Raw genomic sequence first — 25,475 nt, forward strand, 5'->3', positions numbered from 1 at the left:
GGTGAGCTGGGCTGTTGCTGACACCCTCAGTGGAGGGTTCAGAGTGAGCTGAGGTTTCAGTTCACTGCCCAGGGTGTAGCTCGGCTGTAGCTACTGATAAGGGCTCTTGAGCTGTTTGATCTACAGAGGTCCTTGTGACACCAGGAGGTGAGGAAGCTTTGTTTTGTTTGCACATTCTTTCCTGGGTGAAGGTAAATGGGGTATGGGAGCAGTTTTACTGCTTTCACTTCAGCAGTTGGGAGTTAGCACATGCCTGGTTGTGTTTAGGATTTGTACTTGACAAACTGCAGGATTCCCATTGTCGTGTATGGAAGACAAGGAAGATTCCCTTCTGTCCATTCTTCCAAGGAAGTGCCCAAAGGTTGTACAGCACTTGCAGGACCGTGATGTGGAGTGGGAGGGAAGTGTGTTGGGACAACATGGCCATTGTTGATTCATGTGCCTTTTCATGGGCAGTCCTGCTTAACTGTGTCAGGCCAGGATGAAGATCGTAGGATATGGATGGGCTTGGATAGGAAGGGTCCTTAAAGCCCATCCAGCTCCAACCCCTGCCACAGGCAGGAACCCCTTCCACTAGAGCAGCTTGCTCCAAGCCTCTGTGTCCAACCTGGCCTTGAACACTGCCAGGGATGGGGCAGCCACAGCTTCTCTGGGCACCCTGTGCCAGCGCCTCAGCACCCTCACAGGGAAGAGCTTCTGCCTAAGAGCTCAGCTCAGTCTCCCCTGTTCTGGCAGGTTCAAGCCATTCCCCTTGGCCTGTCCCTACAGGCCCTTGTCAAAGGCTGCTCTGCACTTGTGGGCTGCTGCTAAAAGCTGTTTCCATGTGGAGGTGCATGTTCCTGTGGTCCTGTCTGAGCTGTGACCTTGAGCATGGTCCAGTTTGGCGGTGGCAGTGAGGATGCAGCCACCAGTGAGTAGGGCTGCGTTGCAGAGCTGCTGCAAAGCCTCCTCACACATGGTTTTACTGGGAGCCTGGAGATCATGACTTTTACATCTGTGTTGGGGATCGGGGTGGAAGGGAAGAGCATATGTTGCTGGCAGTGGTACTGTGGGTGCTGTGTTTGAATACCTGCCCCTCTCAAGATGCTGTCATGTGTGTTTACTGGCACACCTGGGAGTTGTTTCCCTTCAGTGCATGATTCCTGCTGTCTGAGGTGAGCTCATGCCAAGTGCTCCTGCAGCAGGATGTGTTCTCCTGCAGTGACTGCTGCAGTACCTGCCATGAAGGAGCTCTGCTGCATCCATGGTATGAGCAGGATCCTTTGGTGCATGTGGGAGAGTCACAGGCAGCATCTACTGCAGGTGAGCTGAAGGTAGGTGCAGGGACCGTGCTGGATTGATGTGGAATGGCTGTAGTGTTGCCCAGGGCAGGTGGAACATGCAAGAACATGATCTGGGATGGCCTCTGCTGCAGAGGAGCCCTCAAGTGCACACCGAGATGGCCAGAGCTGGTACCTGGAATGCTGCTGCTGCTCATCACGCTTCCTATGTTACCTTTTTGCCTTGGGGAAGCAGGATCCTGGGCAGCTGCCTTCAGTCTCTGTGTTCCTCAGTGTCTACATCCTTACAGGGCAGTGGAGCTGGTGCAGGGGCTGGAGCACAAGAGAGATGGGGAAGGGCTGAGGAACCTGGGGGTTCAGTGTGGAGAAGAGAAGGCTCAGGGGGGACCTGATGGCTCCCTCCAAGTGCCTGAGAGGAGGATGGAGCCAGGAGGGGCTGGGCTCTGCTGCCAAGGAACAAGGGATGGGACAAGAGGAAACAGCCTCAAGCTGCACCAGGGCAGGTTTAGATGGAGCTGAGGAACAATTCCTGCCCCAGAGGGTATGAGTTTCACCTTCCTATGACACATTAACACATGCCTGCAGGTATTTTCATAGACTCCCACCCACTGCAGAGGTGTTGAAAGCTGAATGGAGGTGCAGAGCTTGGGAAACCACATCCTGGGGTACCACCAGCCTGCCTAGCTGGCTCAGGAGGCAGCATGTGCCTGGATATGGATAGTCAGCCTTGTCCTGCAGTGCCTTTGAACCTGGCAGTTCTGGAGCCTCCTGGAGAGGGTGACATAGCCACAGCTGGGATGAAAAAGGGAAATGAGCCAACAGAGCTCCCTTTTGGTATTGCATTTCAAGCTGTGGCTGCCCCATCCCTGGCAGTGTTCAAGGCCAGGTTGGACACAGGGGCTTGGAGCAAGCTGCTCCAGTGGAAGGGGTCCCTGCCTGTGGCAGGGATTGTAACTGGATGAGCTTTGAGGTCCCGTCCAAGCCAAACCAGGCTGGGATTCTCTGATTGAAGTGGAGGAAGCCATGGCCTCAAGGTAGCAGCCTCGGGATGCAGGTGGATCTCTGTCCCTGCACTGTGAGGAGACCTTTGCAGGGCTCCTGATGGCTCTTCCTTCACCAACGCAGGTAACAGCTGACAGTGGATGTGCTCCAAGGCAGTGGTGTCACGGGAGGCCTTCATGGCATTACTCAGCAGCTCGTGGAGCCAGCTGTGGATGGAGAACAGCTGCCTGCTCCCCAGCAGGAGGAGGATGCTCCAGGTGAGTGCAGATCCAGACCATCTCATTTAGCAGCAACGCTTCAGCTTTATCTTTAAAGCCACCTTATTCTGTGTGTATCTGTAGCTTAGCACTTGAGCTGGACAAGGAAACCAACAGGAAACCAGTTTCACGAGTTCAACATTTTATGTATACATATATATACACACATGTCTAGTAAACAAAGTCATTAAATGTGTACCACACACTTCAGGCCTGTGATTAGAATACTTCAATAAATGGTTTGAATTCTTCTCAACAGTCCCTGTGGTTGCTCTTCTTTCTGGTGAGGATTTCTCCTGCCCTGAACTGAGCCCTGAGGCCAGGCTGGCCTGGGCAGAGCTGTGGCTGTGTCTCCTGGTACCCACAGGGGCTGCAGCACCAGTGTCACTGGGGATGAGGGGATGTAGTGAGAGAAAATGTGCGAAGTTCAACTGGGGGAAGGTCCTGTGCATGGGTCAGGGCAATCCCCAGCACAAACAGGGGCTGGGGGAGCCTGGATGGAGCATCCCTGAGGAGAAGGACTTGGGGTGTTGGATCCCAGAACCCCCCATGTGCTGGGCTGCACCCCCAGAGTGTGAGCAGCAGCTCAGGGAGGGGATCCTGCCCCTCTGCTGTGCTCTGGGGAGACCCCCCCTGCAGCCCTGATCCAGCTCTGGGGCAGCAGCACAAGAGGGACGTGGAGCTGTTGGAGCGAGGCCAGAGGAGGCCATGGAGCTGCTGCAAGGGCTGGAGCAGCTCTGCTCTGGAGCCAGGCTGAGAGAGCTGGGCTGGGGCAGCCTGGACAAGAGAAGGCTCCTGAAGGGGAGAGCTGAGGGCAGCTCCAGTGCCTGAAGGGGCTGCAGGAAAGCTGGAGAGGGGCTTGGGACAAGGGCCTGTAGGGACAGGCCAAGGGGAATGGCTTGAACCTGCCAGAACAGGGGAGACTGAGCTGAGCTCTTAGGCAGAAGCTCTTCCCTGTGAGGGTGCTGAGGCGCTGGCACAGGGTGCCCAGAGAAGCTGTGGCTGCCCCATCCCTGGCAGTGTTCAAGGCCAGTGGTGCCTGAGGCAGCCCAGGCTGCACAAAGTCAACCTGAGCAACCAACAACCCTCTCCGGAATCCCAGTCACGCAGCCCTGGCATTCCCCATGGAATTCCCAGTCCCTGATCTGCCTGAACGTGCTTTGCAGGTGAGAGCTGCTCTCCTGCACAGTGAGGGGTGACCTACAGTGATGGGGGGTGTGAGTTGGGTTTTCATCCCTCAAAGGTGTCCTGTGCCTGTTCCTGGGCTGTCTGTACCCTCAGTGCAGTGCAGGAGCTGTTCAGCTGGACTCAAGTCACCCTGAGCTCCTACCTGGTGAATGAGCTGCAGTTTATCTTCACCGTATCCAAGGTGAGATTCCCATTATAGGGAAATATGGGTGTCAGGCAGTTTGTTGGGAACATGGAGAGCACGTGGCACTCCAGTTCAGGCACATCTTCAGCAGTGCCTGCGCCCAGGGGCAGGTACGGGGGGGCTGTGCTGGGGTTGGCGATGTACTCGGGGATGCTCAGTGTGTGCTCCATGGGCTCCTCCACCACCATCCTCCTGTAGAGGTCATGGAGCTGCTGCTCACAGACCCCCCCATCTGCTGTGCTGGGCACAGGCTCGTACCGGGGCTCCCCATGCCCCCGGCTGCTCTCCAGTGCCCAGTCCCCATGGCCCTTGCTGCTGCTACTGCTTAGGAGGGCCTTGTCCTGGAGCGCCAGGGTGCTGGGCTTCACAAAGGCTTCTTCTACCTGTGTCGGTTCAGGCTCTTCGAAGGTGCTGGTGGTGGGCAGGAACAGGCTGGAGGGCCAGCAGAGCTCTGCCTGCAGGGGGAACACATGGCAGTGAGACGTCACCCTGGGATTGATGGGCTGTTGCCTCCTACCCTCCCACTGCAAGCATCCTTCTGCACAGCAGCTAATACTGCTTCAAGGCTTGGAGTACCAGGTTGGAAGGGATCTCAAGGATCATCTGCTCCAACCTTTCTCAAGTATGACCTAGACTGGGTGTCCCAGCACCCTGCCCAGCCCAGTCTGAAGTGTCCGGTACTGGGGAGTCACCACCTCCCTGGGGAGATTATTCCAGTGGCGGAAAGATCTCTGCATTGCTCTTGCATTTAATTTGGGTCCTGAGAAGGGGGAATGGCTTGAACCTGCCAGAACAGGGGAGACCGAGCTGAGCTCTTAGGCAGAAGCTCTTCCCTGTGAGGGTGCTGAGGCGCTGGCACAGGGTGCCCAGAGAAGCTGTGGCTGCCCCATCCCTGGCAGTGCTCAAGGCCAGGTTGGACACAGGGGCTTGGAGCAAGCTGCTCCAGTGGAAGGTGTCCCTGCCTGTGGCAGGGGTTGGAACTGGATTTAAGGTCCTTCCAACACAAATCAGTTTGGTATTCTATGATGTATCCTCCAGTCTAACCTAGTATGAAAACAGAGCTTATCCACTGTTACAGACTGCTGGATGTGCTGCATGAGGAGATGAGTGACTTGCATGACTCCAATCACTTTTCCTTCTGAAGGGGGTGGGATTAGAAGGAAAAGAGAGTACAATTCACCTTCACAGATGTGTAGTTCTTGGCCCACTTAGCATTGGCTGGGTCTGGAATGGCTTTGCTCTGCCACTGCGGTACGAGTATGGTGAGGAGTGAGTGTAATCTGCAGACGGAATTAAGCGCAGTTAGAACCAGGAGTGCTGCTACCCACAGCACTGAGCTGGGATGTGCACTTTGTGCATGTGACAGCCACAGAGCTCAGTATAACTGAATCTGCATTGGCAGGACCTGCAGGGAGCAGGTTGGTGCTGGCGGATGGGGTAGAGCAGCTCTTGAGCGGATGCTGCTCAGCATCCTCCTCCTGCCTGAGGTTTGCCTGTGATAAGCAACAGCAGCCCAACGGGCAGAGCGTGCTGGCTACAGCCATGAGCTCTGGTCCTGGAGGATGGCTGGGAACATCTGTGTGCTCCTCCAAAGGAAACGAGTTCTGATCTTCAGCTTTGCTCCCATATTGACTGCCAAGGATTTAATTCTCCAGTTTTGTTTCTGTGGAGGCAGATGGGCTCTGGGTTAAAATACACTATCTACATGAAATGAGGCTGTGTTTTAACCTCAGTGGGTGTTATCATATATGAAGCCCTTACTCAGAACAACCCTTACTGTTCCCCAAGATATCCTGAAAGGACATGACCCCCCCTTCTTATAACAATTTCATGTTTTACTGGAAATGATGGATCCACTCACATTTTTCTTGCTGGAGGCATGGAACAGATGCAGGCTGAGAAGATGAAGATGCTGCAGGTGAGCACAACAGCCATCCATTCCCCAGCACCTGGAATACAGAACATCTCTATTAGAAACAAAGACCTAAATATGCTACTTCAAGGGGGAGGATAACTGAGGCCTGATTTGTATTTGAGCTCATAAAACACACCCATGTTTTGGGGTTTTGAAATCCAGGGATCTGCATCGACTGCTGGGGACAGCAGCGCTTTAACACAGTGATGTCTATCGAGATCTACAGTCCACAGCCCAGAGCATGCAGTTCACAGAGACACAGAATCCCAGCCCAGAGAGGCTGTGGCTGCCCCATCCCTGGCAGTGCTCAAGGCCAGGTTGGACACAGGGGCTTGGAGCAAGCTGCTCCAGTGGAAGGTGTTGGAGCTGGATGTGCTTTAAGGTCCCTTCAGCACAAACCAGCCTGGATTGCTTTAATGTCCTCTCCCTCCCCCCTCCCTGGCTTTTCCCTGCCTCCAGAGGAGCCCTGCTCCCATGCTGTGGAGGTGAAACCCCTAATGTCCGTGACTCAGGGGCTTGAAAGTGTTGTGTTGGCACATTGCTGGGGAAGAAATGCAGCAAAACAGCTTCCTGACAGTGCCTCAACATGCATTTTACCAGCTCCCTTCTCTCAATGCAGTGGCCACTTTGAACTGGCCCAAAGTGAACTTAATGCAAACAATCTGGTTTGCAGGATGGAAACCCTGGTTATTGACACTAGCTGTGGCCAGGAGGCTTTGGGAGAGCATCTTGTGTCTGCTTGGGCATAGGGACCACTTGAGACATAGATGTGTGATCCAGAAGCATGGGGTGCTGTGCTCCTCAGGAAGGCTTTTAGATGACAGCTCCTGTAATGCCCATGGAATGCCACTAACACAAGGAGGTCAGCAGGACTTTCTGCATGGATGCCTGGGCCGGAGATTGAAGCACACAGGGCCAGCAAGGCAAAGGACCAAACCCCCCTTCCCTGTCCACAATAAACCATCCTGCTGGTCTTCAAGTACTATGGAGCCATACAGCCAACATCTTGGCACAGAACTGGGAGCTTGAAGACAGAGATGCTACATCTTAAAACCAGCTGAAAATAGAACTCTTAAGCAACTAAAGGACAAGAGATCTTCAGTAGCTAAAGAGAAGCAGGAAAAGCATTTCCAGAGCGTGGAAAACCAGAAGCCCAGAGCTGGGATAGTTCCTGACCCCACATCCCTGCAGAGGCTCATTACTTTCCAAGCAGATGAGCTCGCTGTTGCCCCAGGGCCCCTCTCCTGCAGCCGTCGATGCCGTCATCCACAGGACATAGTGCTCCCCAGGCTGCAGGTCAGTGATGTACAGTGAGCGCTGGGCTGTCGCACTGGAAATGGCTGTGAGGAGGAGGAGGAGAAGCACATGAAGTACCTCACACACATCTTTACTGCAGTTAACTCCAATGAACTGGGCAGCCAGAGCATGGAGGGTTATTTGCTGCTTTAATGCCCTTTCCTGTGTTGCTGAATCATTGGAAGGGATGTAAAGGGTCTTGGACTGTAGGAGTGGCCTGTGCCATTGTATAGACTGGCCACCTAGGATTGTGCATCCTGACCCCTAAATACTGTTGCTTGATAAGCTAATATTTCAGTCTAAAATGAGGTTTCTATGACGTAACTATGAAACATCCATTAACAGCATTCAGTACCTAAGAGGGCAACAAGACACCTGGAGAGGGGCTTTGGACAAGGGCCTGTAGGGACAGGCCAAGGGGAATGGCTTGAACCTGCCAGAACAGGGGAGACTGAGCTGAGCTCTTAGGCAGAAGCTCTTCCCTGTGAGGGTGCTGAGGCGCTGGCACAGGGTGCCTAGAGAAGCTGTGGCTGCCCCATCCCTGGCAGTGCTCAAGGCCAGGTTGGACACAGGGGCTTGGAGCAAGCTGCTCCAGTGGAAGGGGTCCCTGCCCGTGGCAGGGGTTGGAGCTGGAGGAGCTTTAAGGTCCCTTCAACACAAGCTATTCTGAAGTGATGATGATGACGATGATGTTAATAATAGCAGAGAGCAATCTGTTTAGTTCTACTCACAAAATAGCTTAGAAAGATGCAGCTAAAAGTTGGAAGCCCTGTATATGCAGCTCTGTTGATGGGCAGCTGTATCAGAGCAAGACAACTGAATCTTTCTGCTCTAATCCCCATGGCATATGAGCTGCCTGTGACTCCTTGACTAAACAGACCCTTTCTGATGGCATCTCCCTCCCCTCTGTCCCCATCTGCAGTGTGTGCACATCACCTTGGCCTTCACCAGGTACCTACCATAGACACGCGGGTCAGCCTGGCTGTCCCTTTTCTGCAGGTATATGTGGTACCCTGTGATGCAGCCCCTTTGCTGCTGGGCAGGGATTGCTTCCCAGGAAACCAAGATGCCGTTTGCATGCAGTGTTGTGTACATCTGGGGCCCAGCTGATGGAGCTGTAGAACATAAGACTGACTTTAAAGCAGAGCTTAAGCTAGCTTAAAAATATCTGGAAGAGTATTGCTGTGATTTACCTTTTGCACCTGAGTATCCCTTAGCTGATGCTGCCTGTCCAGCTCTGTCCTGATAGAGTGCAAATACACTGATCTGATAGCACACCTCATCTTTTACATGCTCTAAATGAAGAAATGAGAAGTGGATGGTTACTGGTTAAAGTATTTGCAGTCATGGCTGAAGTATTTACAACAGCTGCTTAAAACTGAGGTGAATCTTCTGATCATTAATGTTTCTTTCATAAGGAAAGGATGGGGGGTGACACTGGCACAGGGTGCCCAGAGAAGCTGTGGCTGCCCCATCCCTGGCAGTGTTCAAGGCCAGGTTGGACACAGGGGCTTGGAGCAAGCTGCTCCAGTGGAAGGTGTCCCTGCCTGTGGCAGGGGTTGGAGCTGGAGGAGCTTTAAGGTCCCTTCCTACCCAAACCAGGCTGGGATAATATGACAGGAATCACTAATTAGGGTAACACTTGTTGTCACCTCCATAGTGACTTCATAGCTACCTGGTGTGCAGAACACTGACCTGTACTACTGGTTGGGATTAGTAACCAACAATCAGTAGAAAGGAAACAGTCTTCAGCTTTGATCTCTAGTACCTTTGGCTGGCTTGGTTCATTTGGGAAGGGTTGGAGTTTTTCAGAGATATTTTACTTATCAGCTCTAAATCTCAGCTGAGGGTGATTGCAGAGCTGAGTCCAGAGCAGCCACAATTCCCTTTTCTCCTGTACTGAAAGCTTTGTGTGCCATCAGTACTTATGCTGAATTAGTAACAATTAGAATCTGACTCATTCCTTAATGATCTGTCTAAATAACACAATACCTCGGTCATATCTCACCTCAGGAGGCAGTTACCTGCTATCACTGTGGACAGGTTGGATGCTGGCAGCTTTACCCAGGCTGGATGGGGCTCCAGGTGTGCGTTGCTCTGTGTGTCTGCCCACTCCACTACATATCCACTGATGGATGTAGTGGAGCTGGTGGGTGGTTTCCAGCTGATGAGGATGCTGCTGTTTCCCATGGCTATGGCAGAGACTTCCAGAGGAGGAGGTAGATCTTACAAGGAGAAAGAGCAACCAGACAAAGAAGACACCATCAGCACAGACTTAACCTCAAGAGGACTTGGTGAGTTTCATATGTATTTTACTGTGCCTCATCCAGTTTGGCATCATGTGAAGTAAAAAAATGAGCTGCAATTGATAGAAAAGGTCTTTATACAAGGGTGATCTCTAAGCTGATAGGAGTAGAGCCATGTTCTTGTCTTCTCTCATGGTGCAGCAATTTGAACTTAGCACTGCTTGTTCTACCATCCCCAAACCCTGAGGAGATGCTGTCACAGCATGTACTAACACCCTGTTGCGTGCAGAGCCACGAACACACACATTTCCACAAGACAAAAGCTGCTTTAAAGGTTTCACTGGACAGGGTGCTGGGACATCTAGTGTAGGTCTCGCTTTCATAGAATCATAGTATCTTAACCTGGTTTGAGTTGGAAGGGAGCAAAAAGCTCATCCAGTTCCAACCCCCTGCCACAGGCAGGGACACCTTCCACTAGGGCAGGTTGCTCCAAGCCCCATCCAAGCATGTTTCCTAACTTTTTTTCCTAACAAATACAATTGAACTGAGCCCACAAAGCAGTTCTTTTCCTACTGTCTCCACATAATCAGATACCAGTGTTGCTTCTGCACCAGTCCTGTCTCCACTCAATGAAGGGTTCATGCAGTCAATGCAGCCTGTGAGCTGAGGAGCTGTGCATCTGCTCCCAAAGGAAAGCATCCCATGCAGCACTGGGAAAAGGTGAAATACTCAGTAATGGCTTGGCCACTGTTTTACTGATGTTGCATCAAGACAAGGTCAAATAGAGATCTGCTTCATTGGAGCAATTCACCTGACACCTTGAGGCTCCGTTGTGTCCAGTACCAGCACAGGGAATTCAGGGCTGGGGGAGTTCAGGGAGCACTCATTCATTTTGCTGCACTCAATGTTTGACCACACTGAAAACTAGACAGATCCCTGCAGAGTCACTGAGATGGACCTTGATAAGCAAGTAGCACAAAGCAGAGCACTGATGTGATTCCCACTTTCCAGACTCAGCAGAAGGCCTTACCCTGGATGCTCAGGTCTGTCACGATGGATGCAGGGGGGGATCTGCCCCTTGAGTTCTCGGCAGTGACTGTTATCTTGTAGTTTACCCTTGGCATGACCCTGGTGTAGCTGGTTTGGGTGGTAAGATGTGCTTCTGCCACAGGGCTCTGCTGGTCCAGGGCTTCAAAGGTCACCGTGTACTGTAGGATTCTTCCTCTTGCCTCCGATTTGCTCAAAGCCTGTGAGGAAGGTGCATGGAATCATAATCATGGAAATATCATGGAATGGTTTGTGTTGGAAGGGACCTTAAAGCTCCTCCAGCTCCAACCCCTGCCACGGGCAGGGACCCCTTCCACTGGAGCAGCTTGCTCCAAGCCCCTGGGTCCAACCTGGCCTTGAACACTGCCGGGGATGGGGCAGCCACAGCTTCTCTGGGCACCCTGTGCCAGCGCCTCAGCACCCTCACAGGGAAGAGCTTCTGCCTAAGATCTAGTTAATTATTCTAGATTAAGAATTATTATTATTCCATGTCAAAGAATTACCCATGATAATAATTTAAATTCAACCACACACAATGTGCAGATCAGCCCGTGCTGTCCCATGTAACACCTCTTGCTGGTTTTTCCACCCCGGTGTCTGCAGTTGCACTATCGCTTTCAGTTTCCTGCAGTTCTCATGCAGTGACTTCATTTTATTTTGGCTGGGTTTTGCCAGAATAAAACAAGGAGAAGAAGAGGAGGGGGGGGAAACCACTTTTAAAAATAGGAGAATGTGTCTGCTGAGCCCCTCAGTGCCATGGGGCAGTGCTGGCCTTGGCAGTGCTGGAAACAGTTGGACTAGAGGAGCTTAAAGGGCTTTTCCAGCCTGGTTGGTTCCATGAGTCTAAATTGGCAGTCCTTCCTTTGGTATTGGTGTGGTACAAGGAGGACATGTATTGGTAGTGCCTTGTACCAAGTCTTCTGCTTTGTAGGCTGAAATGAAAGCTCCAAGCGCAGTGTATTGTGCCCCTTCTATGAGCGATGCAGCAGGAAGTCTGCTGTGATACAGAAAGTGTCGCTAGCTCCTTATCACAAGATAAAGGTCTTTAAGTTTGATATCTTCAAGCCACAGTGGTTGGGTCACGTAATCCTGTGAGAATTTCTGCTTTCACTCACAGCATGGTGCTTGTTGTTGTGGGAGGAGGCGCGTCACGAACGGGAAGGGTGTCTGGAGACTGCAGGCTGGGAGCTGACAATTTAGGCTTTAAAAATAGTATTAACTTTACTCATTTTGAAAGGAAATGCCCCACAATCCAGAAATTCCCCTTGGACCTGGCTTTAGGATTGGGCTGGTTATGATGGAGAAACTCGCGCCCATAACAAGGCTTGGGTTTAGTGGGAGTGCTGGTACAGCAGAGCTGGCATAACCCTTTCCTCCTGAGCTGGACGGTGATGTACAGTGATGTGGAATTTTTACCCTAGCGCTGGGCTTGAATCTGAATCCTTTGTGAGCTTTAATGTCCTTCCAACCCAAACCAGTCTGGTATTCTGGGATTCTATATCCCTGTGTTCTCCTTGGGTTCGGTCCTCTCTTGTGCGCAGATAACCCAGAGTTCCTCCTCTAACCTTGATGAGTATTGCTGCCTCTGCTTAGGTTTTGCTGAACTTACCTTCCAAAACAGAGAGAAGTTCTGCTGCTGGGAGCCCATGTCCTGCTGTCGGTACCAGACCTCCAGGACCCCCGTTGGCACTGGTGTGGAAGGAAAAGGTGAGCAGCATTAATAGCTGTGTTTTGAAGCAGACAAAGAAGACATTGAGTAGGTGAAGAGGTAAAAATGTTGAGATGATTGAAATTTAAGATTTAAAATGTCTCCGAAATGATGCAATATGTAATAACCATACTGGATGTTTTAGCTGGAGTTCAGCTGCATTGAGGATGGTAGTCATGGAGAGAACAAGCCATAAACCAAAGAGAAGGTTTTGATCTGCTGGTGACTTTTCCCTGCACTTGGGAATCAGAATGGCTCCCAAGGAAGCCTACACATCGAAGTTGAGGTTAGTTGAGGTCCTTTGGGTTGGTTACATCAATCTTAAGCCAATTACAGGGTTTGTAGGATCTGTAGGACTCTAGGCAGTGAATGTCTTTAACAGGTAGCTGGGAGGACCTCATCAGAGGTAACTTAAACCCCTTGTTCTTTCCATTACACTCCTTATAGTCACAGTGTGACTGGAAACTCCTGGTGGTTTGCGTGAACCTTCTGAAATACCACTGCAGCAAGGTTCTGGCTGCAGAAACTGGTGACTGCTCCAACAGCTCAGAATCAGACACATGCATAAAGAAAGCCAACGTGGTAGGAGGCAGCAAAGCTTGGTTCCTCAAGGACACTGAGCAGCAGAAACTCATCACACGCAGATAATAATTGTTGCTAATAACCTGAGCAAGCGCTGTTGCACAACCCCAGCTCCAATGGGGCTGCCTCTGCTCTTCACTGCACTCAAAGGTGGAAAAAGTGCTTGGTGCCAGCAATGTTATGAGCTATTTTTTCTGTGTTAACTGCACACGATGACTGGAATAGAAACAAGAAGCAGGGCTGACAGAAGGAATAAAACCAGAGCACGCTCACTGTGAGCAAGGGAGGAAGGGGCAAGCTCAGAGCAGGAAAAAGTGAAATGTGGGATGGCATCTGCTGAGCTCCAGCCTGCATTTGAAACTTCATTCCACTGTGAACCACCATGAATAAACTGCAGGGAACAAAACCCCTCTCTTATGAACAGTGACTGCGTAAAGCAAGTTTTGTGCAGGTTGTGCTTGGAAAAAAGAGGCCAAAGTTCTCATTGGAATGGTGCACTCAAACTCAAAAGACCAAGCTCATGTGCAGAGCTTCAGAGGAGGGCGACCAAATGGACCCAGTGCTTCTCATCTGCAACCTCCCCTTCTGTTACCTCGGGCAGAAAACGCTCCTTGGTTAGCTATAAAGGTTCTCTTTCACAGCACCCATTGGTAGAGGGGCAATGACCACAAATACTGCAACAAGCCAGGGTATATTGAGGAGGTTGAGAAGACTGTTGAGATGAAGGTGGGGGAGAGAAGGAAAAGTTTACACCTTTTGCATCAATCAATGCTGCTTACAGAAACTGATGCCGTCAGTAGTGGTAAATAGGGTGAGTAATAACGGCACCAGCCTCAAGAGCTTATAGTAATTTACAAAGGAAAGAGCAACGAAAGCAGAGATGAAGGGAAGGGCTGCCCAAGAGCTGACACATCTTTGCTGAGGCACAGACTTCTGAGAAGCTTTCTTCTCTCCTAAGAACTGAAAGTATTGCAGCATGTGAGTCTGTGCAGCTCGGGGTGAAGGCAGGCCCCGGCCAGCCCAAGGGTTAGAGTTGGCAGAAACCAGCAGAATCACCCTTGGTTTGGTGCTGTGTGAGCCTGGAGGCTGCTCTGTCATCCTTCAGGGCAGAAATGCTCCTTCCTCATCTAATTCTTGGTAGGATCTACCCAAATGCATGGCCAGGTTCTGCTCTGCCAAAGCTATAGAGGTGTCCAGCGACACCACCATGCTATGGAGGGGTCATGTGGGGATGCTCCAAGTTAATATTAAATTATTTTTTAAAATATTAAAATATTTTAACTATTAAAAATTCCAAATTAAATACTTGGGAAGAGACGACTTGGCAAAACTGAACTGGTCTGTTCAAACCTGCCAGCACCAGCAGGACTGGGAAAGCACGGTTTCCAGCCAGTCCATTCAGCTCCTCTGCAAATCACAGAATCCCAGCCTGGTTTGTGTTGGAAGGGACCTTAAAGCTCCTCCAGCTCCAACCCCTGCCACAGGCAGGGACCCCTTCCACTGGAGCAGCTTGCTCCAAGCCCCTGTGTCCAACCTGGCCTTGAGCACTGCCAGGGATGGGGCAACCTCTTCTTTGGGCAGCCTCTTCCCAAATGGCTGAGGAAACTCAAGATCCCAGGATGTGCTGCCCAAGCTGTGTGTCATTGGGGTGACACCGCAGCCATCATGATTTGAGTTAGGGGCTTGCTGCAGGGATTCATTAAAACCATTAGATATGAACCAATGTGAAATATTCTTTTTTCCTCAGCTAACTCTGCCTTTTCCTGATGTGTTGTCATGCTCTGCTGAAGGCCAGGTTGGACACAGGGGCTTGGAGCAAGCTGCTCCAGTGGAAGGGGTCCCTGCCTGTGGCAGGGGTTGGAACTGGACGAGCTTTAAGGTCCCTTCCAGCCCAACCCATTTTAGGGTTCTATGATGCAGGAGGCCACTACAACTCCAGGAAGATTCCTCCACCCTTCACCAACATCACATAAATACATCCTCAGACCTTCCTGGTGAACTCTCGAATTCCTGTTTTGTGAGAAACTGGAACAGCTTCAGTTTTTATTCACTGAAAAAGCAGTTCTCTTACAGAAGTTACTTCCCTGTTAGCTCCAAGTCTGCATCTACAGAGAATCTGCAAAGCAACCTGCAAAAACCCAGCTGCATTTTGACTTCATTGGCTGAAAATTCCTCTTGTTATGTGAACGTTAGACACTGGGTTAGTGCAGGGCATGCTGACTTGTGTTACCTGCCTCTGGAGTCCGGTTCTGGTATGTGCTCCAGTTACTCCACAGTCCTCTCTTGGGGTGGATTTTGCAGCTGAGCTGGAACTCGTAGGTTGTGTAAGGCTCCAGACCATAAAGACTGCAGTTTTCACCATTCAAGTTTTCAACCTTTAATGAAGACACAGGATGTTTAACATTAAGCTCCCGAGAAAATAAAGGTTGAAGGCAGTGGCGGATTGAATTACTGATGTCCAAAGGAAGCCCAGCAACCAAAACACATCTTCAAAAAGCAGTGGGGAAAACCTGATTCCGGGGCAAATTTAACAACTTGAAGAAGGATGCAGTGAATCATCAGGCTTCCAGTTCTTCATCTGAAAAATCCCTCTACTAATTATGTGACGACAACAAACTTCCTGTTACTCTGCTTCAAGCAATACAGCTTTTACCACTTAAAAGCAAAGACTCCCAATTGATGCTAGGGAAGGCCCAAACACTTGGAAATAGTTGCACATCTGTAGCTATGGGCTACAATGAGCAGATACCATAGAACAGTTTTATAGTATCCATAAGGTTTCAATTGGAAGGGAACTTCAAAGGACATAGAATCATAGAATAATACGTATTGGAAAGGACCTGAAGATCATCTAGTTCCAACCACCAACATGACTATATTGCAACAAAATGTAATGCAACAAAACATAACATCTGATTCTTCAACACAGATGCTTGATACAAAGGGGAATACTTATGCACATGGCTTCTCAGAGGATCAGTGTTTTACCTGCATTCAGTTTCAGACCAATGAATGTTTTTGACTGGCAGGCAAAAGCTTTCCTTAAATATGGTAATAAAGAGCAAAGAAAGGAAAATTTGGGCAAAAAGGTTCAGTAAGAAATAACAATATTAAAGCATCCTCAAGGATCATAACCTCCTGTTTCAGGAGAGGATTACCATGCTCCAGCCGTGCCTGGTGAGTGGACGGTATCTCAGCCTGCAGTGCTGTGCTTGTGTTTCACCATGCCAAGAAAGGGTGCAGTTGGTGGCAGAAGAATGCTCAAATTCCACTGAAAACTTAGGAGGATGTGGTTTCACTAGCAGCAAGAACAGAGAGAAGCAAACAGCGGTCAGGTACGCGGCACCACTCGGAACAGCGGGTACGTGGAAATAGAATTGCTGGTTTAGAGATGGAGGCTTTTACTGAGAGGTATAAACAAGGTACTTGAAATGGTTTTGTGTCTTTCTGAAGGGCTGTATCTAACAGAGAAGTGCTAACTAAGGCTTTTACCTATGTCTATTAACATGAACACGAGAGGCTGTGAAAAAGCACTTCCTAGCTCGTTGGAGGCGGCAACCACAATGGTGTAAGTAGAGTCAAAGTTCAGCTTGCTCAGAGCCAGTGAGCCAAACCTCATATCCAGGCTTTTTTCTGAGATGTATAAGCTATCTGTCCCGTTTGATAGCCTGAAAGAGAAGGAAAAAGCTTGGTTAATGCTGTCCTGTACACCATGAAAGCTGAACCATGAGTGTGTTGGGGCCTGGCCTTGACTCTATGTCCCCAGGTCCCCTCAGGCTCATTCAGCATCTCCCTTGCACACTGGCTTTCAAAGGACGACCACCACACTAAAGTCCAGGTAGGTCACCTGCCCCATGGGACATCCATCTAAATGCAGGGTTACAGTAAATACTCCTCTAGCTAACTCAGCAGTAAAGGTGTTAAAGTGCTCTTTGGGTTTGGTTGCAGACAAAGGAAATACTGCTGGTTTCCCACTAAGCTGCAAGTATGTGAGTAGGCTCCTTATGATGATTACCAAATATTGGTTGCTTAATATTTCTCTTAATACGATGAGCACAGGTAGGTTTTGGTACAAAGAGTTTGGGGTGATGATTGATTTGGAAGGTTTCAGTTGTTGCTTTTACAGAAGTCAGTGATTAAAAGCATAACTTATCTGTAGTGTAACAGTCAAACCTCATGACTTCAAACACAACATTTCATTCTCAACCTGCCATTCAACCTTGGTGAGCTCGGTTGGCTTCTCTGTGTATTATCTTCCACCTGAATCAGAGATGTTTCTATCATGTTGCTTCAGGTGGACCTTTTGTATTTTGTGATGTATTTAATGACTTACTAGCAAGCACTGCTACATCTCTATGTCACAACAATTACACATCTCATTACCCACACTTCCTTACTGTCTTCCATGCTACCTAATTCTTCTTCTGCTTAAAGAGCAGCACCAGGTTTCTGCAAACTACTAAGAAAGTTGCTGCTACTTTGGCCAACAGAAGGCTGTGAAAAGTGAGCCTCACAGAGCAAGGGCAACAGGGAGCACCAAGAAATGAATGTGGATTATTTCATTTTACACAGCCATTTCAACGGGCAAAATCAATTCATTCTACTCAGATATTTGCTTGAATCAAGGTTTTTAATAAGCTTCCTCCTAGGCACAATGGATTCCTGAAATCCAAATGTCTCCTAACGTGCCTTGGCAGGCTCTAGGTTGCTCCTTCCCCACAGTTTGCTGTAGAAGTTGCCAAAATCTTTTTCAGCAAAGGCTCAGCGAAAGAAGAGAGAGCAAAAATACAGGTTGGGTCTGAACTGGGAAGCAAAAATAACACATTTCCAAGCAAAGTCCCTCTCTGTCTCCTTAGCCAACCTCTGAGACCGTGAGCAGCTCTGATTGCAGGTTTTCTGGTGCAGGCACTGCTCCGACCACAGGATTACTAAATAGAGGAGATCCACCTTGGGAAAACAGCAGGTTTGAGCAGCTGGTTTAAGACCACTTCCCTTGCTGATGTTCCCTTTCCAAAAGGGAGCTGTCCTGGCACACCCTCTTTGCCTGCTGAGCCCAGAAAGAGCCAACATACTGCAGTGCGTGCACATGGATGTGAGCAGAAAATGAGCTTTAAAACCCTCTGCTCCAGCTGGCTCCTATGATCATGGCAGCTTTGGGCTGGCTTATTCATAAACCAGCTCTTCCATGTGCTTTGATAAGGGTAAATCTTCATAGAATCAGCCTGGTTTGTTTTGGAAGGGACCTTAGAGCTCCTCCAGTTCTACCCCCTGCCATGGGCAGGGACCCCTTCCACTGGAGCAGCTTGCTCCAAGCCCCTGTGTCCAACCTGGCCTTGAACACTGCCAGGATGGGGCAGCCACAGCTTCTCTGGGCACCCTGTGCCAGCGCCTCAGCACCCTCCCAGGGAAGAGCTTCTGCCTAAGAGCTCAGCTCAGTCTCCCCTCGGGCAGGTTACAGCTATCAGTGTTAAAGAACCTCCTGTTACTTACTGTACTACATGCGTAGTGTTGATGTACGTGAGCCTGCCTTTATCCCAGGTGCAGATGGGGTGAGCATCAGTCCCCTGCTGGATACATGACACGTTTCTTGGCTCATCTGGAGGATCTTAAACAGATATTCTTGTCAGATTCTTCCTTAAAGATGTTGATGGGAGACATTTTAAGAAATGCTGGGTTTGTGCTGATTCTTTTTTAAAGTGTTTACAGACAAATAAGTGTAAAATACTCAGGGTGATGATGTTTATAAGTGACAAGAGCTGACTCAGTCTCTGCAGCTTGTTGAAACACATGAGTGAAACCCAAGTGACTTTACAAGGATGCCAGGGGAATACAAGGCTTTACCCACTCTCTGGACCAGGCACCATAAGCTTTGCTTGAAGCAACCAATTATTCTTATTTAAAAGACAAAAGCCGCCCTGGCAGAGCTGCAGCAGCTCATCGGGATAGAACAGATTTCCCTTAGAGCTTTTGCTCCAGGTAAGTCCCCTGTGTCCAGGGGCAGAGCAGAATGGGTGCAGGCAGTTTTCTGTAGCAGCTCTCTGTTTATGAATAAAGGAGTTGCACAGTTCCAGCCAGGAATACTTGCAATACAAAAAGGCACCAAAACCCACCCACTGTTGGTTTCCAAGGCATGTCTCAGAGGTACCACAGGAAATCAGAAGAATCATAGTGGGGAGGGGGGTAAGAACAAGGAATAATGAAAACCTCCTTACTTCCAGACTCAATATCGATTCCACAAATGAGTTTTTTCCCATATTCACAAAGTATTTTGCACGTAAACATGTGTTTGCCATAGGTATGGACTAGAAACCTGGTGCTTACTGAACTGCTGTAACTGCTATTTCGTTCAGAGCTGTTAAAGAAAATAGCTATCCTGCACTGCTTGCTGTACAGCTGGGGTTTCAGCTGGCAGAAGAGGGTGATGCTGCTCCCAGGCTGGACATAGGAAGAGGTGTTAGCAGTCATATTCCCTTTGTCACATAGTTCTGCAGCACCGTGGGGAAGTCTGCCAGCAGTCATGTCCCCTTTACTGCTTGCTTCTGTAACAGAATGGGAAAACAAAGGTTTAATGTGGATATGAAACTTGTACAACGTGTTGTGCTTGAGGAAGAGGGTATCTCTGGTAATAATGCAGGAATTCCTGCCTGTGCATGGTAACTTTTGGGATATTGCTGTGCCCACTTCACCAATCTATTAACTGGATCAGAAACCACAGGCTAGCTACCAGTCACTGTACAATTAGCACAACCCCAGGCAAAATCTGTCAGAACTCTGTTTCATAGTAGTATAAGGTAATACATGTGTTTCAGCAAAGCAGTGGCTTCTTGTTATTGAAGAAACAAGTAAGGTTTTCACTGACATGGTGAGACCTCCTCTTGCATGTTATCTTTTCCAGGTAACACAGGATGCAGAGGGGGACAAGCGATGCTGTGCTCAGCTGTGGGAGCAGGCACTTCCTGGCAGGCTCCAGGACACACGTGCTCTGGTCAAACCAGGTTAGAAGCAGCAGAAGATCTGGGAAAACACTTTGGGAGCCCCATTGCTCCTCACCTGTGAGTTCTGAAGTCTCTGTGGTAGCGAAGTATAGAGATGTTCCTCACCTACCCAACAGCTCTACCTTGAACTAAACCAAATAACCTCCCTGCAGAACTCCCTGTACCTATTTGCTCTACTGCAAGTATTTGCTATGCTATTTCCTGCTGCTGCTGAGAGCCTGTACCCCTGCCCAGGTTACTCCCAGTGTGTGGGGTGCTGCTAGACCAGGCACTGCTGCCCACAGCCTGCCTGGATGGTCAGGACAAGGGGCATTGCCATGGAGAATGAGGGATGCTCAGTGGCAGCAATGGATCAGGGAGTTCTCACAGAAATTACACTATGCCCTAACCAAGCATCATATTTTGCTCTTTTCAATAGAAAGATGTTCACCAGGACACAGCACAGAAGCTGAAAAACCCAATTAACCTGAGTGCTTCTTTAAAGTGATAATAGCTACATAGGAATAAAAACACACATCTTACCTGCTGCGAGGTGTGCCAAGAGCCAAATTGCAGTGGGCACAACAGCAAACAGCATTGTGCTCCCTGTAGAGAAATGAATGAGTTTTACCAGCTCCTAAAAGGTGGGAAAATAATGTACAGGTGTTTATATTTTACTGTTTTACAGCTTCAGGAGATCCAAAGCTATTACTTCACAAGACTTCCCTATTTAGTATTCTCTTCTAACATTGTTGATCTGTGACTCCCAAGACCCCATCCCAAGCAGCAGCCAGTTTTTAGATGGCTTTCCCTAGAGACAGGCACAAGATCGAGGGGAATATCAGAGTTACGCATTAAAGAACTAAATCCTTGCTCCTTTCCCTCCCAAAGCCCCCCTGCAAGCCCAGAACCAAAAGTCTTTCTGTGAAGGACAAACCATCAGTACCCATCATGCTATTGCTCCCCAAAATACGGAGCAGGCCTTGCTCCTTCACAGCTCCCTCTCTCCCAAATTCCTGCATGCTCTTTTGGAGGAGCAGCCGTGTTTATGCACCCCACAGGGAACCTCATGAGCTCTTCAGCTGGTCTGTGCTCAGACTTTGTACTGATGACCCCAAATCCCGCAGAACTGATCTCATCCCAGATGACTAATGCAGTCTTGAGATTCCCAGGCCTGAGGAGTACACACACAATTTTGGATAATCCCTTGGGAACCACCAATCTTACGATTTCTTTAGGATTCTTCCCAAAAGAAAAGCCCTCACATGCAGCTTATTTCATAGAATCATGGAACCCTTGAATGGTTTGTGTTGGAAGGGACCTTAAAGCCCATCCAGCTCTAACCCCTGCCACAGGCAGGGACCCCTTCCACTGGAGCAGCTGGCCTTGAACACTGCCAGGGATGGGGCAGCCACAGCTTCTCTGTGCACCCTGTGCCACTGATGACTGTTTAACCCTGATGGATGAAGCTGAGGACATATACTCAGCACACTGCCAACAGCACAGCCCAATAAACAGCTCTTGAAACATTCTGAACCCCATAGGCTTGCTCAATAACTCAGTTCAAATGCAAACCTATGCTGTGTCCACACTTCCTAGATCAGACCCACGTCAAACCCACGCTCCATGGTGGTGGAAGTCATGAACACAAATGTTCTGCACAAACTACTCAGGGTCAGCATGAGCTAAGCTCAGGATTTTCCCATGCATTTTACAACCAGCTTTAACTGTTTCCTTTTTGACTCTTCCCCTGCAGACCTAAAGGAGCAGTGTGAACATAGATATCAGATGCTTCAGAAGTACAAACACCAACAAACACTTTCTGTAACTCCTGACCTACGACAGGGATGCAGCTACTTTAATAACTTGGTGCCACATTGGAAACAAACTAATATAAAGGGAAATCTTAAATCACAGAATCACAGAATCCCGAGGGTTGGAAGGGACTTCAAAAGATCATCTAGTCCAACCCCCCTGCAAGAGCAGGGTAACCTAGAGTACATCACACAGGAACTTGTCCAGGTGGGCCTTGAATATCTCCAACATAGGAGACATCCTGGCTACTTTTCATGGCATCTTGGACGGAGGGGTACTTCCATGGGGATGCATCAAACAACATAGTCTTTGCCATGTGTATATTGATATAGAACCAACAAAGTTATTTCAGGTTGGTTTAGAATGCCCAAATGCTCCCAGAAGGGAGTCACTCCATGTCTTTTAAGCTGATAGCTGAGGTGAATGTGAAATACTTGCCAAAATAAGGTCCTTCCCAACCCTACCTATTCTATGATTCTGTGATTCTAAAGTGCATATTAACACCTTGCTTTATCTAAATCCAGATGTTCTTTAGACCCAAACATTGATCCTGGCCACAGTGCCTCAGCTTTACACAAAGACTCTTTGTGGTGCCTTCCGTAGGTGATTAGTAACTGTAATGATGAGCAATCACCACCCCAAGGTTCTTCAAGTAAATGCCCTGCCTTCCACTAAGCTGAAATTGCCTGGTACTGTATAAACATCCTTCAGACAGCAAAATGTGCCCAAAACACTTGAGTCAACTGACAGAAATAGTCTCACTTCAAATGATGTTCATCGGTGGTTGCCTTAGGTAAGTGCTAGACAGTTAATGCAGCATTGTGTGAGAGCAGCAGAGCATTTAAACTGTGATCAGGGTGACATATGAAAGAATGAGAAATTACCCTCAAAGAGCAAACATATAAGGGGGGAAAAATCTTTAAGAAGGAAAAAGTCTCCAGATTTCACATCAATGAGGAAAAATAGCATTGATGTGCTTCGGTTAAAGAAAGTATAAAGGACAATGTCCTGGTAAGTGCAAGGTAAAGGAAATACACAAGGTGTTTGGATTACGAGATCATGTCTGTTTAAGCAGACTTATCTCTATGAAATCTCACTTGAAAGCACAAAGGCTACACAGCATGTGTGTTGTGTACTGAGGGGTTGCCCATCGCTGTGTCGGCTCCTTGCAGCAGTCGGGTTCTGCAATGAAATCCCTTGTAGAGCACAGAAGCTCTGCAGTTTCAGCATGGAACCCCAGCCTGGTTTGTGTTGGAAGGGACCTTAAAGCTCCTCCAGTTCCAATCCCTGCCACGGGCAGGGACACCTTCCACTGGAGCAGCTTGCTCCAAGCCCCTGTGTCCAACCTGGCCTTGAGCACTGCCAGGGATGGGGCAGCCACAGCTTCTCTGGGCACCCTGTGCCAGCACCTCAGCACCCTCACAGGGAAGAGCTTCTGCCTAAGAGCTCATCTCAGTCTCCCCTGTTCTGGCAGGTTCAAGCCATTCCCCCTGTCCTGTCCTTATAGGTCCTTGTAGTTTGCTTTTAACTGACTTTTTATTCCCTCACCCCCACTTTTCCTTTTGCTCCCCACAGAGCAAGTGTCCATTCTAAGGGTCTCTCAGGAACCTGCAGGAGCAACTGACTGACTGTCAGCAGAAAGAGGAGCATTTCTCACTGTTACGTTTATCCAGAATGAAACCACTGTTAGTGCCCAAACTTTGCTGCTTCTTGTGTATCACTGACAACACTTGCTGCATTTTTAGGGACACATCCCACCACTGGCAGGCATATGGGGAGCAATCCGGCTGCCACAGGCCCAGTGAGGACAGCAGCACCCAGCCCAGGATGGGGGACTGCAGCCTTGGTGCCATCTGCCCAAGGTCAAGGTCAGTGACTCTTCAGCAGTGCTACTGAGCAAGGGGTATTTTGTAAGACCTCACTGTGGGAAGGAAAGGGACAGTGTTATTTCTAAAGGATGTGCTCCCTTAGGTGACTGTCCCAGGGTGCAGGGAGCATCCCAATGCTGTCAGTATCCCAGGACAGGGAGCATCCCTAGGCAGGCAGCATTCCGAGGTAGTTGTCACCCCAGGGCAGGGAGTATTCCTAGGCAGAGAGCATCGCAAAGCAGACAGCATCCCAAGGAGTAAAGCATTCTGAGGTAGCGAGTATCCCAAAGTAAGGAGCATCCCGGAGCAGGCAGCACCCCGGGACAAGGAGCATGTCGGAACAAGCCGCATCCTGATGCAGGCAGCACCCCGGGCTCACAGCATCCTGGAGCTCCCACCGGGGAGCTGCCGCCTTTCCCTGAGCCCCGGGAACCGTCGCTGAGGACCGAAAAGCCGCGCGTGAAGGAGCGGGGGGAAGCGTCCGTTCCCACCCAGCTTCCGGAGCCCCATAGGGGGGATGCGGGGCACTGCGGCAGCGGCACCGGGAGTGAGGGAAAGGAGGGCGGGATTACCTGGTAAAGGTCCGGGAAGCTCCAGGGACAAACCAGCCTCTGGGACTGGGAAACAGCAGCAGAGCGGTGAGTGTCATCCAGCCCCAGGTTCCCGTGCAGGGGTGAGGGGCTTGTCCTGGGATGTGCCACTGCGGATTTTACCTTCTCTTTAACTCAATCCTTGCTTTCTCTCGTGGTTTTTTCCAGCGCTCCCACGAGCTACCACCACATTTAGAAGCGCTTCTAACGAACAAGCATCTTGTTGCCATCATTCCTTGTCCTTTCTGGACATCAGCAACGTTTTTCCTGGCAGCATCTCCCTGGTGTGACTCCTTTTCTACCTTGACAAGCGTCGCACAGCTCCGCTGGGGGCTGGCATTCGAAGGAAGAGGGAGGAAGCACGAAGTGTGCAGCCTGCAGAAGCCTGGAGTTCTGCACTTGAACCTGTAGCCCAGCTCCCCCCTCCACCCAGCCCCGTCCCACATCTGCGCTTCTCTCCAGAGATCCCCATTCAAACACCACGCATGAACAGAACAAGGCTGTGCCCTACAGAACTCCAGACCTCACCAGTTTCGCTTCACTCTGCATCTTGCTTCCCCTCGGGCTGCCTTTACTTCGATCTCCATTTTCACTTTTCACAGAGCACTTCTCAGCCCTGAGCCAAAACCAGGATTCTTACAGGATGCCGTTAGGAACTTGGATGGGATCTCATCTTGTGTTCATAAGGCTCATGTTCTCATGTTCTTACCTGGTTTAGTGCTACCCCTCGCTGCATGCATTCACTTCTTCTCCTTGGAAAAACCTGGGAAGCAGCTGTGACATGTTGGGGTCAGCTGGCAGGAGCAGAGCTGATGGTGTTTTGCTCATTGATGAAGGGAAGATGCCCGTCGGGTGGCCCAAGTGACACAAGTTTTGTGTCATGGAGACAGGAAGCTAAACTGGCAACCACCAACACATCACCTTTCATCAGCTGCAGTGGCTTGCTTTTGTTTCTTTTGTCTTTTGTCCTTTTCCCTTTTTTCTTTTTCTTTTCTTTTAATTTTCCTTCTTTCTTTTTTTCTTTCTATTTTCTCTTTTCTTCTACTTTACTTCTTGTCTTCTTTTTTTCTTCCTTCTTTCTTTTTCCCCTTTTCTCTTTTTGTGAAATTCTCGGCACCAAAGCCTGCTTTTTCAGCCAACTCTTTCTTCCTTGTCTTGCACGGAGCACAAAGCTCCAGGAGCACACACGTGGTGCTTGTGAGTCCTGTAGCAAACAGTGTGCTCACTGCAGCCCTGCTGCCCCAGGCTTGGCTGCAGCACAAGAGCCAAAGCACAAGGTGCCGGTGCTAAGGCTGCTGTGCCAGCATCCCGCTCTATGGGCAGGGGTGATGTCAAAGCAAGAACGGAGTCATCAGCTCTCTGGGGAGGGGGGCCTGACCCTGGAATACAGCTTGGGAAAGCACCAGCAGTAGCTAACATGAGAAGGTGCCATGGCTGTGGTGGCAATGGACAGATCCTGCGGAGCACTGGTGCTGTCTGAGATCCACCAGCAGCCTGGCTCTCACAGCGTGAAACCCATAACA

The 25,475-nt window shown here is 49.6% G+C and overlaps 1 protein-coding gene across 1 annotated transcript; it reads right to left on the reverse strand.

Moving 5' to 3' along the window:
- Positions 1 to 3,551: 3,551 nt before the first annotated feature.
- On the reverse strand, positions 3,552 to 20,298 carry IL12RB2 (interleukin 12 receptor subunit beta 2). Its single transcript, XM_034064039.1, has 15 exons — positions 20,223 to 20,298; positions 18,918 to 19,244; positions 18,196 to 18,310; positions 16,198 to 16,373; positions 15,864 to 16,003; positions 14,936 to 15,080; positions 12,025 to 12,104; positions 10,399 to 10,615; positions 9,147 to 9,347; positions 8,316 to 8,417; positions 8,082 to 8,237; positions 7,029 to 7,166; positions 5,773 to 5,860; positions 5,092 to 5,191; positions 3,552 to 4,366 (listed from the first exon to the last, which is right to left on the reverse strand). Exons 1-15 carry the CDS (start codon positions 20,275 to 20,277, stop codon positions 3,866 to 3,868), a joined length of 2,541 nt encoding a protein of 846 aa, XP_033919930.1. The 5' UTR covers positions 20,278 to 20,298; the 3' UTR covers positions 3,552 to 3,865.
- Positions 20,299 to 25,475: the final 5,177 nt, after the last annotated feature.

This window comes from Melopsittacus undulatus, chromosome 6 (genome assembly GCF_012275295.1).
Source record: "Melopsittacus undulatus isolate bMelUnd1 chromosome 6, bMelUnd1.mat.Z, whole genome shotgun sequence".
NCBI classification, from domain to species: Eukaryota; Metazoa; Chordata; class Aves; order Psittaciformes; family Psittaculidae; genus Melopsittacus; species Melopsittacus undulatus.

Excerpts from the sequence above, each read along its gene's own strand:
- IL12RB2 (XM_034064039.1), bottom strand. The coding sequence starts at position 20,277 with ATGCTGTTTGCTGTTGTGCCCACTGCAATTTGGCTCTTGGCACACCTC. Across the intron at positions 18,311-18,917 it reads AATCGATATTGAGTCTGGAA|ATCCTCCAGATGAGCCAAGA; the intron begins GTAAGGAGGTTT and ends TATCTGTTTAAG. Across the intron at positions 16,004-16,197 it reads GTTCATGTTAATAGACATAG|TGAAACCACATCCTCCTAAG; the intron begins GTAAAAGCCTTA and ends TCTTGCTGCTAG.